At 42.8% G+C, this 15,000-nt stretch overlaps 1 protein-coding gene across 1 annotated transcript in view; it reads left to right on the top strand.

Annotated features, from left to right (window-relative positions):
* Positions 1 to 15,000, top strand: part of LOC125039820 (ubiquitin carboxyl-terminal hydrolase 31-like) — a 125,636-nt gene that overhangs the window by 110,113 nt on the left and 523 nt on the right. Inside the window, exons 4-15 of the mRNA XM_047634122.1 lie at positions 1,393 to 1,542; positions 2,306 to 2,444; positions 3,672 to 3,816; positions 4,275 to 4,395; positions 4,640 to 4,818; positions 5,565 to 5,670; positions 8,365 to 8,505; positions 9,698 to 9,956; positions 10,779 to 10,891; positions 11,167 to 11,293; positions 11,805 to 11,929; positions 12,204 to 15,000. The exon at positions 12,204 to 15,000 is cut by the window's right edge and continues 523 nt beyond it. Coding sequence (XP_047490078.1) covers positions 1,393 to 1,542; positions 2,306 to 2,444; positions 3,672 to 3,816; positions 4,275 to 4,395; positions 4,640 to 4,818; positions 5,565 to 5,670; positions 8,365 to 8,505; positions 9,698 to 9,956; positions 10,779 to 10,891; positions 11,167 to 11,293; positions 11,805 to 11,929; positions 12,204 to 14,108 — 3,510 coding nt within the window. The 3' untranslated portion in view covers positions 14,109 to 15,000. The remainder of the gene's footprint in view (positions 1 to 1,392; positions 1,543 to 2,305; positions 2,445 to 3,671; positions 3,817 to 4,274; positions 4,396 to 4,639; positions 4,819 to 5,564; positions 5,671 to 8,364; positions 8,506 to 9,697; positions 9,957 to 10,778; positions 10,892 to 11,166; positions 11,294 to 11,804; positions 11,930 to 12,203) is intronic.

The raw sequence follows: 15,000 nt of genomic DNA, 5'->3' as shown, positions 1-15,000 counted from the left end.
TTTTTGGGGCCAAGACGCCCGTTCCTTCCCTCGAGCCAAAGTGCATCCGTCAAGTAGTCGATTTCTCACTGCAAACATATTAATAATTGGAACGCGTGACGCAGCATAGGTTCAAGGAGGGGGAGGGAGGGAGGGAGGGAGGGAGGGAGCTGCTGCGTCGCCGGGGGGAAGGGCTGGCTGCAGATTGGGAGTGGGAGGGGGAAGGGGGGGAGGGGGAGAGGGAGAGGGAAAAGGGAAGGGGGGAGGGAGTGGGAAATGGAGAATGGAACGGGAAGGAAAGGAAGTGGGAGTGGGAGAGGGAAGGAGAGGGATAGATAAAGGAGGAGGGGGGAGTGGGAAGAATAGGGAGGGAGGGGGAGAGGGAGAGGGTTGGGTAGTGGGAGGGAGAGGGAGGGGTGAGTAGTAGTAGGGGTGGGAGGAAAAGGAGGGGAGTGGTAGGGAGAGGGAAGGGAAGGCAGGGGAGAAAGAGGGAGGCGAGGAAGGCGGGAAGGGAGGGGGTTGGAGTGGGAGGATGGGGATGGGGGTGGGGGTGGGAGTGGGAGTGGGAGTGGGAGTGGGAGTGGGAGTGGGAGTGGGAGTGGGAGTGGGAGTGGGAGTGGGAGTGGGAGTGGGAGTGGGAGTGGGAGTGGGAGTGGGAGTGGGGAAAGGGTGAATGAGTGAATGCGTGAACAAGTGAACAAGTGAACAAGTGAACAAGTTTTGTGTTATAGGCTTATCTAGTGAAATCAAACTTCGTATTATTGTTATAGACTGGATCATTATGTATTCATGGGTCGTTCGTATTATGATCACCGACGTAAGCATTATCCTCATTATCGCCACCATCAACATGATCACCATAACCATCACAATTATGCTCCCCCAGCCCCTAGCCCCCCCCCCCCTACACACACCTTTTTATACCCCTTATCACTCATTGAGCCTTCCTCTCATCGTCTACCCCCCTCCCCCCCTTGTACACCCTCTCCCCCCTCTCTCATCGCCTGCCCCCCCCCACTCCTTATATACCTTTCTCACACCCCCCTCCCCTAATCGGCTTCCCCCCTTATACCCCATCTCACTCCCCACCCTCATTGAAATCTCGTCACATCTCCCTTAGAACCCTCTTCTGCACCCGCTCCCCCTCCCCCTTATACCCTTTTCCTCACCCTCTTCCCTCGTTGAAGTCTCCTCTCGCCCCCTCTCTCCCTTATACTCCTTCCTCCCCCCCTTTTCAGCCCCTTTTCACCCCCTCCACACTCCTTTTCACCCCACTTCTTCCCCCATCCCCTCTTATACCCCCATTTCACCCCTCCCCCTTATATCCCCTTCTTCCCCCTTCTCCCCCCTTCCACCCCCTCCCCCCTTCCACCCCTCTTCCACCCCCTTCTCAACCCCCTCCCGTCATTGCAGGCTCAATTCCGCTCCTCGCTGAAGTGTCCGCACTGCAACAAGGAGTCCAACACCTTCGACCCGTTCCTGTGCGTGTCCATCCCGATCCCGCAGAGGGAGGTGCAGGCCGTCTTCGCCACCGTCGTCTACCTCAACCAGCAGCCTAAGCAGGTCGGTTTTTCGGGGAGGGAGGGGCGGAGGGACGGAGGGACGGAGGGAGGGGATTGGTGTTGTTATTATTGTTGTTATTTTTGTTGTTATTTTTGTTGTTATTTTTGTTATTATTTTTGTTATTGTTAATATTGTTATTATTGTTATTATTATTATTATTATTATTATTATTATTATTATTATTATTATTATTATTATTATTAGTGTTACTGTTATTATTGTAATTATTATTATTATTATTATTATTATTATTATTATTATTATTATTATTATTATTATTGTTATTGTTATTGTTATTGTTATTGTTATTATTGTTGTTATTATTGTTGTTATTGTTATTGTTGTAATTTTCATTGATACTACAATTTTTTAATGTTATTGGTTTTACAATTATTATTTTTATTGCTGTTGTTATTATTATTATTAGTAGTAGTAGCAGCAGTAGCAGTAGTAATAATAGTAATAGTAGTATTAGTAGTATGTAGTAGTAGTTTTAGTAGTAGTAGTTATTAGTTTTTTTAAGGATCACTTATTTTGTCGTTTTTCCATCAAATGAAAGTTACTCTTTTTTTACATCTGCTTGACCTTCAAGATAAAAAAAAAAAAAAGGACTAGGAATATACTGAAGTAAAAAAAAAAAAATTATAAAAAAATCCTACTTTATTAATTCCTCTGAAGCTCAAAAAACCCTGTCTTAAATTGACATCTCTCAAGCCTTGGGTAACTGGCGCCAAAATCTAAAGCAGACGCCCCCGTTCCGCAGGTCCAGCTAGGCGTAAGCATAGAAGCCAACGCAACGATCCGGGAACTGAGGAAACAGCTGTCGGAGGACTGTGGGATCTCGGCGGAGAGCCTCATCCTGACGGAGGTGGACGGCGAGGGATTCCACAGGACGTTTGCCGGTGAGTTGGGGGGCGGAGGGCGGAGGGGAGGGATGGGATGGGAGGGGAGGGGCCTTGGGGGAGCGGTTGGTGTGGGGGTTTGAGGGGGTGGGGGTAAGGGGGGGAGAAGTGGGTAGGGGGTAAGGGGGGGAGGAGTGGGGGTTAGGGGTGTGTTTGTGTGATTTCTGTTTGTCTGGTTCTCTCTTTCTCTCTTTCTCTCTTTCTCTCTTCTCTCTTTCTCTCCTTCTCTCCTTCTCTCCTTCTCTCCTTCTCTCCTTCTCTCCTTCTCTCCTTCTCTCCTTCTCTCCTTCTCTCCTTCTCTCTTTCTCTCTTTCTCTCTTTCTCTCTTTCTCTCTCTCTCTCTCTCTCTCTCTCTCTCTCTCTCTCTCTCTCTCTCTCTCTCTCTCTCTCTCTCTCTCTCTCTCTCTCTCTCTCTCTCTCTCTCTCTCTCTCTCTCTCTCTTTCTCAATGAAGTACACTGAAGCCTGCTTGATAGTTACAAACACTGTTGTTAGTGTCGAAATATGTTGAAGAGAATGAAAGATTAAGAAAGGTTAGGATGGTAGAGTATTGCAGTATAAATCAGGAAATCTGTGCATTTGTATTTGTTTATGCATGGATGTGTTTCTTTTACAAGATGAAAGCTAATAGATATATTGAAATTGATTGGATCTGAGTAGGTTTTGATAATAGATAAAAATCCTTTATTATTTGAGGTCAAGTGGGAGATGGAAGAAATTGAGGCACCAAGGAATAAGTGGCTCTAAGTATATCTGTTTCGTTTGAAACACGAAGCTGCACAATCTTCAGATCCTGCCACTGTATGAAATTTGTGCAAACAGGCTTTGTCTTTGTATCTTTTGAGTTGATGTGCTGGGTCTGTGTATCGTTTTGTGCAGAAATATTTTTCTTACTTTAGATGTTGATGTTATAGTTTTGTAAGATGAAAAAATAGAAATTTCTGGATTATTAAAAGGATGTGTTGATATATTGTATGGTGAAGTCCATTAAGGGAGAAATCAGAATCATATTTTATAGGGTAGTTTTGTTGTCATTTAATATGTCATGCATGATATGTTTAATGTTGAATACATTTAGATTTAAAAAAAATTATTTTGTTTATTATGTGATTTTGATCTGTTGCCTCCACAATAAAGTTAAAATTGTAGAATACATCATATGCAAATAACAGTGAACCACAAGGCATAGCAATAAAAAAAAAGTTAAAATGCACCTCTCCTCCCACAGATGATACATCAGTGAACGTCATCAGTGAGACTGACCCAGTGTACGCCATCGAGCTGCCCCCCCACAAACCCCCCTCCCAGGACAGTGGTGCCTTTATCCTTGTCACTTGGGTCAATGTGGTACTTGCCGAGCCAGACAACATTAGGTAAGAAGTGTGATGGATGTGTAAGGGTTTCGGAGTCATGGTTTTTCTGTTCAAGATGGATTATTTTGTTTTATTTGTTTAATTGATTGGTTTATTAATGATTTACTTAAGTTCTCTATCTAATTACTTATTTGCTTGATACTATAGGGAGGTATTTGGGCTTTGCTGAGGGAATACAGATAAGAGGAAAAGGGTGTTTTTTTTTTTTTATCATATAAACTGCCTATAATTAATAGGCTGACTGATTATTTTAGTTTTAATGGAAGTTATTGTTTATTTGATAAAGAAGAAACAAAGGTTAAGGACAATTTTCCTACATTTGTTGCTGGCTAAAGTGAGCCCTGCCTCAGACTTATGTATATTTACAAGCCGTCTAGGTGTTACAGGTCAGGCCACTACTATTAATAAAAGTAAAGATGACTGTGGTAGTAGATAAACAATATTTTCTCCTCTTTCAGATTTGGTGGTGTTTATCAGAGTCAGGTGGTGAGAGATGTCAGTTACGTAGACCTACAAAAGCTACTGCTCAAAGAGATGACTAACATGGTCACCAACGAAACTCTGACTTCAGAACAAGAGGTGAGGGACATCGAGATTGTAACAGGATTTTGGTTTATATATATTGTTTTATATATATCATTCCCTATACAGTATAAAAATTTGAAGTAAGATTTTGAACTTTGTTGGTGGTGAGGAAAATGAGCCTAATGATCTAAGTCACACTTCACTTCCTTGATTCCCACTCCACCACCTTTTCTTTTGTTAAAACATCCCATTTACATTTGTCAATTTTTCGCATTAATGTATGGCTTCCCCGCTACAGAGTGGACTATTCCTAATCGGTGTCGATGATGGAGGAAGTTGTGTGGTCTGCCTGGACCCGGCTCTTGACGTGCCACTGTTCCATGAGAGTGTGGAGCAGGCGTTGGCACTCTGTGAACCTTCCGCAGGGCCCCCGCATGTGAAGCTTATCCTACAGTGGACGTCTGAAACCAAAGAAAAGTAAGGAAAGGCGAATGATTGGGAGAGAGAGGGTTGGTGGGAGGAAAAGAGAGGAAGGGAGTGGAGATAGGGTATGGGAGAATAAGAAGGGGAGAGGAAAAGTGGTAGGGATATAGCAAATGATGGAGGGAGGAAAGGAGAGGGGGAAGGATACTGATGAACAGGATTTTAACCTGTAAGAATAGATTTGTGAAGATTTCCCCAAATTCATTACTGATGCTTCTTAATTTTATTTATTTATCTTTCAAGGGTAATGGGTTAACAAATACTAGGGAGATATTTAAAAATCTTAAGATTTTAGCTTTTCCTTTTAAGGTGTGACATTTAGTTATTCCATAGTGTATTCTTAGTACTGAAACTACCTTCCATTTCCTAGTTGTAGATGAGGATTCCCAGAATATTTTATTGTAATGATTACTGTAAAGATGATCATACTTATTTTTGTCACTGCTGATATTTAATGTTGTTGATATTATAAAAATGTTTTAGTGTATTTTAGTGACTTTGCCCTCTGTTATTGGCTTACTCCACAGGTCTCTCAGGTTCGGTAAAGATCTTTATAGGCCACAGAAATAAAGCAAAATGAAAAAAACTTAAACTTTTCATGTATTTAAATAGGCATTGCACTTTGAGAATTCAGTAAAATGGGAGTAGAAAACTCTTCTTTTCACACTTGTTCTCATTTGTGTGCTGAAAGATAAAACACCAATTCATGAACAAGGAACTCAATCTTTCTTTCCGTACAGGTACATTATTGATGATGTAGACCACATGGATGTGCACGCGAGTGTGAAGGACCTCAAAGAGAACCCACAGCAGTGTGCATCTGTGTCACTACACCAGTGTTTACAGGTGGGAATTACAGCAGCCACTAGCTCTTGCTTGGGGCCATCCCCTTGGTGTTGGGATGGCTGTTATTTTAGTTTATGAATTTTGTTTACGCATTGGTGGCTCCACAAATGGTGAATTAGTGAGGAGTTAGTTACTAGGTCTACATGATATCAACTGTTTACCATATTTCATGAATTTTTGTTAAGAAAAGTTTTTAATTTTTTTTTTAATGTTAGTTTGCGAATAATGTGATGATGATAATAATTTTAATAGTGATACTAGTAATGTTAATAACCCAATCACAATGGGAGCTCCCCGAGCCATGCCAAACCACTTGCTGGAGTATGAGCAGGATCAGCTGTTCTTGAGAAAAATTGGAAGTGCAGGAAGCAGAAATTAACTACTTGCTCTTGGAAGTATATGATTGTTTATATAATAAAGTTAAAAAGATTTAATCATACTTCTGAGAGGCAGTTTCTCTTCAATAACCATAGCCAAGGCTAATCAGGCAAACAGTTGTTCAGCATGCACACCTAAGAGCATAACATGGGCCATTATCCCAATGTAAGGGACAGTCAGCCATGTCATGATAGATCACCCAGGGTTAACCCAATCACTAGAGATTTATGTACTGCCCCCTGTAGTTTTGTGCTCAGCAGCAAGGAGTCTATCAGTAGGCCCTAGTGACTGCTCCTGATTTCCCCATTCCTTAAATTGGCAGAAAAATGTGTTTTTCTTTTTAATACTATTGATATTAATACTGTTATTATTATTATTACTGATATTATGATTATTAAATTGTTATTAAAGAATTGTCAACATTAAAAACAAAGAAATAATACAAAAGAAACTTCCAAAAATCAAAGAAAAGGGTAAACGGATGAGGCAAGTAGGACTAATAACTACTCCTTAGTGACTAAGCACTTTTACAGTGGGCATGGCATTTTTGCCATACTTGCCAATTGGGTTAAGTGAAAGTATGAGTGTGAGTGTGAGTGTGAGTGCGAGTGAGAGAGCGTGTGCGTGTGTGTGTACGTGTGCGTGTGTGTGTGCGTGCGCGTGTGAGTGTGAGTGTGAGTGTGTGTGTTTTCAAGAAAATGGAAAAAAGAAAAGAAAATAAAGGAGTGCAATAGACACTTATGATCATTTATTTATTTATTTATTTATTTATTACTGTGGTAATTTTTTTTTGCTGTTATTAACCCACTGGATCCAGATGCTCCACTGCCATAGAGTGCCTGAAAATATGGGCATTAGGCTTACTTGAGCGGCCATTCTGCTTGGTGTACAGCTTGTAGGCCAGGCGCACGAGACTCCATCCTCCATTTTGTAAAGTTATTTTTTCTTTTCTGCATTAATTGGATCCTGAGCTTGGAAACCGCATCCTCCCTAGAGTCCATACACACACGTTTATTGTTGGAAAGAATGCAAATAATGCAAAATTACTTCCCAAATGCCAAATGAATCTAATCACCCTCCATGAGCTTTGTGCATTCATGATGAGTCATTCCTGTCACCCCTGCCCACAGCCAAATTTTCCCATGGCAGCATGTTCCTGTCACCCGCCCTTCAAGCTAATTTTTTTCATGACATTATGATTATACTATCCATATCATTTTCCACTATAGGCTTGGATATTTTCCAATGTGTATATTATGATTATAATTTTTTTTTGTAGAATAAACTTTTCTGAGTTTCCTTTCAATTTTGATGCATTGGGTGAAGAGAGGAAATATATGATTTAGTGGGAGTATAGTTAATTTAAATATGCTAAAATATGTCAGGTGTGCAGTTTGTAGGTCAGTGTTACAATGAGTAACTGTTATTTGTGTATTTTTAAAAAATTTCATAACATACAGTTTTTTGTAATATAACCTGAACATGGAGACAGCGTGTTCCCTGGAGCCAGTGCTTGTTTATCAATGGAGTGTAAAAGCCCCTTCCTGTTATCCTGGCCTTTAGTTGAAATTCTCATGATGGCAAATTCCTGTCACCCTGGCCCTCTGCCATATTTTCACATGACTACACGTTCATGTCACCTGCCCCTCAAGCGGAATTTCTTAATGGTGTGATGGTCAAGTCATCTGGATCGTAGGGGTTATCTCTAGTGGTATAGCTGGTATACCAATGGTATAGTAGAGTGCCGAGTTTTCTCAAAAGAATAAAAACTTTCTTTGATATAAAATAATTATGGCTTAACCCAATCAGCATGGATGGCAAGAATACATGCCATGCCCACTGTAATGCAAGTTCATTTATTGTATTTAGACGTAGATGACTCTACAGGTATCAAGGAATCAGTTGTTAGTCCTATCTGTCTCACCTGTTCACTCTTTCCTTGATTTTTGGAAAGTTTCTTTTGTATTATTTCTTTAATGTTACCAAGATTTTTTAATAGACATAATATCAATAAGAATAATAACACTAAAGAAATCAATAGTATTAGAAAGAAAAAACAATTTTTTCCACAATTTCAATGAATGGGGAAATCAGGAACAGTCACTAGGGCCAACTGATAGACTCCTTGCTGGCAGAGAACATGTGGAGCCATCTATATTATATTAAAATTCACTTAAAACTACAGGAGACAAAACATACATATGTAGTAATTGTGTTAATAAGGTTATAATTGCTATTACTGTTATCATTATTATTATTATCATTATCATTATGACTAAAGGCCTCCATTCTAATGTCCATCCATTTGTTTGGCAGCTTCACACGTCGGCAGAAAAGCTTGGCTGTGGCGACGCATGGCACTGCCCAACTTGTAACCGCAAGCAGCAGGTGGTGAAGAGACTCATGCTTTGGTCGGCCCCACAGATCCTTGTGATACACCTCAAGCGCTTTAGACAGGTGAGCTTGCGTCCTTTCTTGTCTTTCATCCTTGTCCTCCTCCTCCTCCTCCTCCTCCTCCTCCTCCTCCTCCTCCTCCTCCTCCTCCTCCTCCTCCTCCTCCTCCTCCTCCTCCTCCTCCTCCTCCTCCTCCTCCTCCTTCTTCTCCTTCTCCTTCTCCTTCTCCTTCTCCTTCTCCTTCTCCTTCTCCTTCTCCTTCTCCTTCTCCTTCTCCTTCTCCTTCTCCTTCTCCTTCTCCTTCTCCTTCTCCTTCTCCTTCTCCTTCTCCTTCTCCTTCTCCTTCTCCTTCTCCTTCTCCTTCTCCTTCTCCTTCTCCTTCTCCTTCTCCTTCTCCTTCTCCTTCTCCTTCTCCTCCTCCTCCTTTTCCTCATCTTCCTCCTCTTCCTCCTCCTCCTCCTCCTCCTCCTCTTCCTCCTCCTCCTCTTCCTCCTCCTCCTCTTCCTCCTCCTCCTCTTCCTCCTCCTCCTCTTCCTCCTCCTCCTCTTCCTCCTCCTCCTCTTCCTCCTCCTCCTCCTCCTCCTCTTCCTCCTCCTCATCCTCCTCTTCCTCCTCATCCTCCTCTTCCTCCTCCTCATCCTCTTCCTCCTCCTCCTCCTCTTCCTCCTCCTCCTCCTCTTTCCTCCTCCTCCTCTTCCTCCTCCTCCTCCTCTTTCCTCATCCTCCTCTTCCTCCTCTTCCTCCTCTTCCTCCTCCTCCTCCTCTTCCTCCTCTTCCTCCTCTTCCTCCTCCTCCTCCTCCTCCTCTTCCTCCTCTTCCTCCTCCTCCTCCTCTTCCTCCTCCTCCTCCTCTTCCTCCTCTTCCTCCTCCTCCTCCTCCTCTTCCTCCTCTTCCTCCTCCTCCTCCTCCTCCTCCTCTTCCTCCTCTTCCTCCTCTTCCTCCTCCTCCTCTTCCTCCTCCTCCTCCTCCTCCTCCTCCTCCTCCTCCTCCTCCTCCTCCTCCTCTTCCTCCTCTTCCTCCTCCTCCTCTTCTTTTTCCTCTTCCTCCTCCTCCTCCTCCTCCTCCTCCTCCTCCTCCTCCTCCTCCTCCTCCTCCTCCTCCTCCTCCTCCTCCTCCTCCTCCTCCTCCTCCTCCTCGTTCATCATAATATGATGGTTACTGTTAATAGTTATTATCATAGGTATTTTATATGAAGTTTGCATACATGTGTCAGACATTAAAGAAATTGGCATAAGTCCTTTCCATATTCTTCCAGGGAACCTTACAGAGCAATTCCTCCAAGCTGTCAACAACTGTCAAGTTCCCCCTGATGGGCTTCGACATCTCGGAACATGTGGCCAGCCGGACGACTGGCAATAACACACAGAACAATGTAGACTCTGGCGTGCTAGGGGGAGTGTGGTCGCCCTGGAAGCGGCCAAAGCGATATGTCCCCCACAATGAGGAGAACGTATATGACCTCTATGCAGTATGCAACCACCATGGCAAGGACATGCAAGGCGGACACTATACAGGTGGGTTCAGGAGAGTTCTGAGAGGGGAGGGAATGGAGGTAGGGGAGGAGGGAAAGGTGGAGAGGGTGAGGGAGGAGTATAGGATATAGGTGAGGTTGCAGGAGGGAGGGGGAGAGAATGAAAAGGAGGACCAAGAGAGAAGTAGAGATAGCAAGAAGAAGAGGTCAATAATAAATACTCCTGCCTTTTTCTTGGCAAAAGGAATACAGTGTTATTGAAGATTTGTTTGACAATGCTCACGAGCCTTGTCAAGCATCATTTTAGAGCTCCAGTTGATTTCAAACTATAATACAATTATATGCATATGAATTGATGACAGTTCTGATACTGGATGATAAGTCCTCATAAAGTTAACAAAGTGTGTTAACAAGAATGCTCAGAATAATTATTAAATTTACGATAGTACAGAGGTTCATAGTGATTATAGATGATATAACTACATTATATGATTATGTAGTTATATTGAGTCTGCGAGGGCAGAAATCAGGAGGAAACAGTTTGGAATTTCTCCTTGATAACTTTTATGTGAGCGATGATTTTCAGCTAAGCGGGAATTAATCATTTGGTTAAACCTGTGTGAGCTATGGATGTGAAGTTGTAAAGATTAAGAACCTATTGTGGTAGGGATTTTGATTGCATGTTGCTAGTCACAAAAGTTCAGATGTGTTTAAAGATTGGACAAATTAAGACATACATAAAAAGTATATTATAGTGATATGTTTTTGTGGAGAGAATGAGGTGTGTGTGTGTGCATGCATACAATAAAGATGCCACCACCACCACCACTACTAATACTCTTTATCTGTAATTTTCCCATTGCAGCCGTGTGCAAAAACAGTGCGGATGACAAGTGGTATAATTTTGATGATAGTAAAGTGGAAGTTACAGCGGATGAGAATGTGGTCACCCCAGACGCGTACATTCTTTTCTACCAGGTATGAAGCTCAAAATAACCTTGATCTTCCTTCCGTTAATAGCAATTAATAATATCATCCCTCTTGATAATCACCTCATGGGTAACATGCAGTAAAAACAGCCTTAACAGAGAAACCAGGATTAAAGAGTTAATCCTTTCTTTTTTGAATCACCTCTCCTTTTTATATATACAGCATATAATAAACTTATCGCCTTGCATAATCCCCCTCATATAACTAATTCATAAAGTTGCCAAACCCCTTTAAATGACGCATGACGTTCCTACTTACCCCAGCGCCGGAGTGAGTCGGGCCACATCAACAACAGCTGTAGTGAAGGCGGGACCGAGCACTGGGCTTACCGCATCCCTCTGTCTCACCTGCCGTCCACTCTAATTCCTCAGTCCTTCAGTGAAAAGAAGGGTAGGTCCTTTTGTGTGTGTCTGTCTTTGTTTCTCGATGCTTGTTGATCTCTTGTGTGGAGATTGCTAATGTCTTGCTTGCACAGGTGATGTAGAGGATCTCTTTTCATATGTGCTTTTGTGTATATTGATTTTTTGGGAAGGGTATTATTTATTTGGCATTATTGAGTCCTGCTTGAACACTGATCAATACTGATTTATATTCTAGGACGCTTAATCCCTTATCGATGGGTCACGTCTATAGACGTCAAAACAAACCGCTCGAAATGTGGCGTGTGGCTGTACGCCGTGGCGGCGTGCCAAAGCGCAACGAGCCGGTGATTCGGCTTGATGTACCGAACTCCCGCGCTCAAAGTCGGCGCGTTGCCATTGATCGCCAGAGCGTAGAGTTTATTTTAGTTTTCTTCACCCATCACCAAGGGGTTAATCACTGTTCACCCACATCTTGTAATGCGCCTAACATCTTGCTTATGTGTGCTGTGCAGCCTATTTCACAGGGTGTTTCTTTCCAGCTCCGCCACCATTTGAGAGAGGACGGTCGTATGGAACTCTGCCAGTGAATGCCAGGACACAGAGACAGTCGTCAACAGAGCGTGATCATGCGTCAGACACTGAGGCACCTTTGGCTTCACATGAGGTTAGTGCTTGTGTTGGGTCATCCTAGTGAGGTTCTTTGGCTTTATGTTGTTTTGCATATTTGTTGGGTGATTTGAAATGGGGGAAACAAAATTGGAAAGCAATTAATGATATGATTTACTGTTGTGCTTTATTACTGTGATCACTGTTGTTAAGTACCTGTACCTTGTTTTGGTACAATCACTTTTATTAAAGTTATTCCTATATTTATCTTAATGATACTTTATGCCAAAGAGAATTGGATTGGAAAGTTTATGTGAATTCTCTTGTTACAGGAATCTCCCATTCTGAAGAGGAGGTCAACCAACACGTTGCATGAGGACGAAGACTCTCCCAGTGATGAGGCACCCAAGTCCAACCTGAAGATCGAGACCATAAAGGTGGAAGTTTTGCCAACACAGAATGGGGATGTCAATATGGAGTGTGAGAACAGCATCTCCAGTGCCCCCGACAGTGATCAGGAGATGCCAGATGTCCAGAGGAATTCTCCTGGAAAGACAGTCCTGATTTCACGTTGCCAGGCTCTGCGGGACCAGGATCTGGAGGAATCCGTTGATGCGTCAAAACCAGAACCCCCAGTGATGAATGGGCATGCTGAGCCGGAGGTTGCAGACAAGGCCACCCAGAAGAATGAGGATTCTCCCTTGCCTTCCCCTGATAAGTGTGAGGACGACCCTAACCATGAGGAGCAGACGCCAGAGGTCCGAATCCACCCTGCCACTCCAGAGGTGCTTGCGGCTCACCAGGGCCACACTGCTCAGACGCAACCTAAGCGAAGCGTCATCACCCTCACCCTCCGCCCAAGGAACCCCAGTGAGTCGTCCAGTGGTGGGACCCCTGAGCCACGTATCAGGGTTGTGTCTAGGACGCCCAGCATGGTTAGTTCCTGCAGTACGTCTAGCAATGCGAGTGGTCCCATAGTCAATGGCGTGGATTACAGCCACTTGAATGGAAGTGTAGAAGAACCAAACAGAGACATAATCTACAATGAAAGCAGCAATGTAACACCAGAAGTCAGAATTACTCCCATTCCCAAGAACTTTGAGGCACCCACGTCTCTCCATCCCACCAGAATGTCTACAAGAAGCACAAACACCAACAAGACCCCCAGCTTTGTGGTGATCAACACCCCCACAGCCAGCCCAAGAGCACCCAGGCCCAAGACCCCAGTTAGCAATGGCATCAGCACGTCCCCAAGGCCGCCCTTCGCTCCCAAATTTCCCTCCAAACCAAGAGAGCCTCCCAGTGAGTCTTACAAGAATCAGCGACCGAGTGCGAGCCGAAAGGAGAATGGGGTATTGTCAAGACAGGCCATTGTCAGCGGGAGAAACAGCAACGCTGTGCCCTCTGTGAGCTACTGCGCTCCAGTCAAAAACAACCTGAATGGCATAAGCACCAAACACAGTCGGTATGATCGAGTGGAATCGAAGTTTAGCCGAGAGGGGAAGAGTGAAAGAGGCGAGTATATGAACAAGAGAGAGGACAGATATGACAGGGAGCACAGCATGGACAGAGACAGTAGGTCAGACAGAGACCACAAGTTTGAGAGATGTTCACTGAAGGCAGAGAGAGATGGAAAATATGACAGGGAATCAAGATATGAGAGAGAACTGAAGTATAAGAGAGACAGTCGGTATGAGAATGACCATAGCATAGACAGGGACCTCCCTTATGAAAAAGAGATCAGATATGATAGGGATTTCAAATGTGATAGGGACAGCAGATATGACAGAGAATGTATGTATGAGAGAGATATCAGATGTGACAGGGACTACAAGTATGAGCGTGAGAGCAAGTGTGACAGAGACTTCCTCTATGACAGAGATGCTCACTGCGACAGGGAATACAAATACAGTAGGGACACAAAGTGCACCCGTGATTTTAGCTATGACAGGGATCTCCTTTACGAAAGAGACTCCAAATTTGACCGAGACTACAGGTATGACAGGGGAGACCCCTCCTGCGACCGAGACTACAAGTACGAGGATTCAAGGTATGACCGAGACTACAAGTATGAGAGGGAAGAGAGTAAGTGTATCCAAGACTTCAAGTATGACAGAGGAGAGATGAATGGGAGGAGGAGCATATGTAAGACTCCTGAGCATTGCATCTCTCAGGACTACCCTAAGGGGCTAACCAACACTGCCAACCCCCCGGTGATCACCGAGTCCAGCGTATGATAGCGCCTGAAGTGCTGTATGCACTTCCTACCAGAGTCATTTACTTTTTAGTAAATTGTCGTCTTTTTTTTTCTCTCTCTTTTTTTCCTTTTTTTTTATATAATTATTGCATAAGACCAAAGGTTTTATGAACCAAGTGTGATATAATTTATTTACAATTTCCACAGTGATACTTAGAGAAGGACACCTGTCACTCTCCCTTTGTGGTTTAGCTGGGTGACATGCAGCTTCTATTGCTTGTGAAGAAAGCCTGCAGAATATTTTTCCTTCCTGGAAATCTTTATACTGTATATGTTTATTATCTTTTATGCAAGTCTTTTAGCATTTAAAGATATTCAGGTTGAATACACATTTTATGATGCACATAAGCTTTTTCACATGCACATGCTGTTTATACATTCCATATTTGACAGATTTCGTACATATAGAAAATATGTAAATAATTTTTACGGAGAAATGTTTATTAGATTTTTTATAAGATGTGCCTATGATAATTTTTTTATTTGTTTTGTTTTTTCGTAAATTTGTTTAGTTTATAGAGAATTTTTTAAGTTATTCCGATTTTAGAAGATACGACTGTGGACTTTTTTTAACCTGTATAAAAAGGCATCACTGGCAGCTCAAACCCATTGAGTGTGTGTCTGTGCCAGTGACTGTATGTATTGTATAAAGAGGAACCAAGTCACGACAGAATTAGCATATTGGCGCTGGTTTCAAATTGTCAGATGTCAAAATATTTGGTTATACAAATATTGCTATATTACTGAAGAGAGAGAGATTGAGAGACCAAATAATCCATAAAAAAAGACTTTTATTATTGTAAATGCATTATGAAATTGCACAAAATCTTTATCATAGAAAAATTTATTTCACTACATGTATCAACAATTAA

This window comes from Penaeus chinensis, chromosome 28 (genome assembly GCF_019202785.1).
Source record: "Penaeus chinensis breed Huanghai No. 1 chromosome 28, ASM1920278v2, whole genome shotgun sequence".
Lineage (NCBI taxonomy): Eukaryota > Metazoa > Arthropoda > Malacostraca > Decapoda > Penaeidae > Penaeus > Penaeus chinensis.
This window is presented reverse-complemented; position numbering and strand designations above follow the sequence as displayed.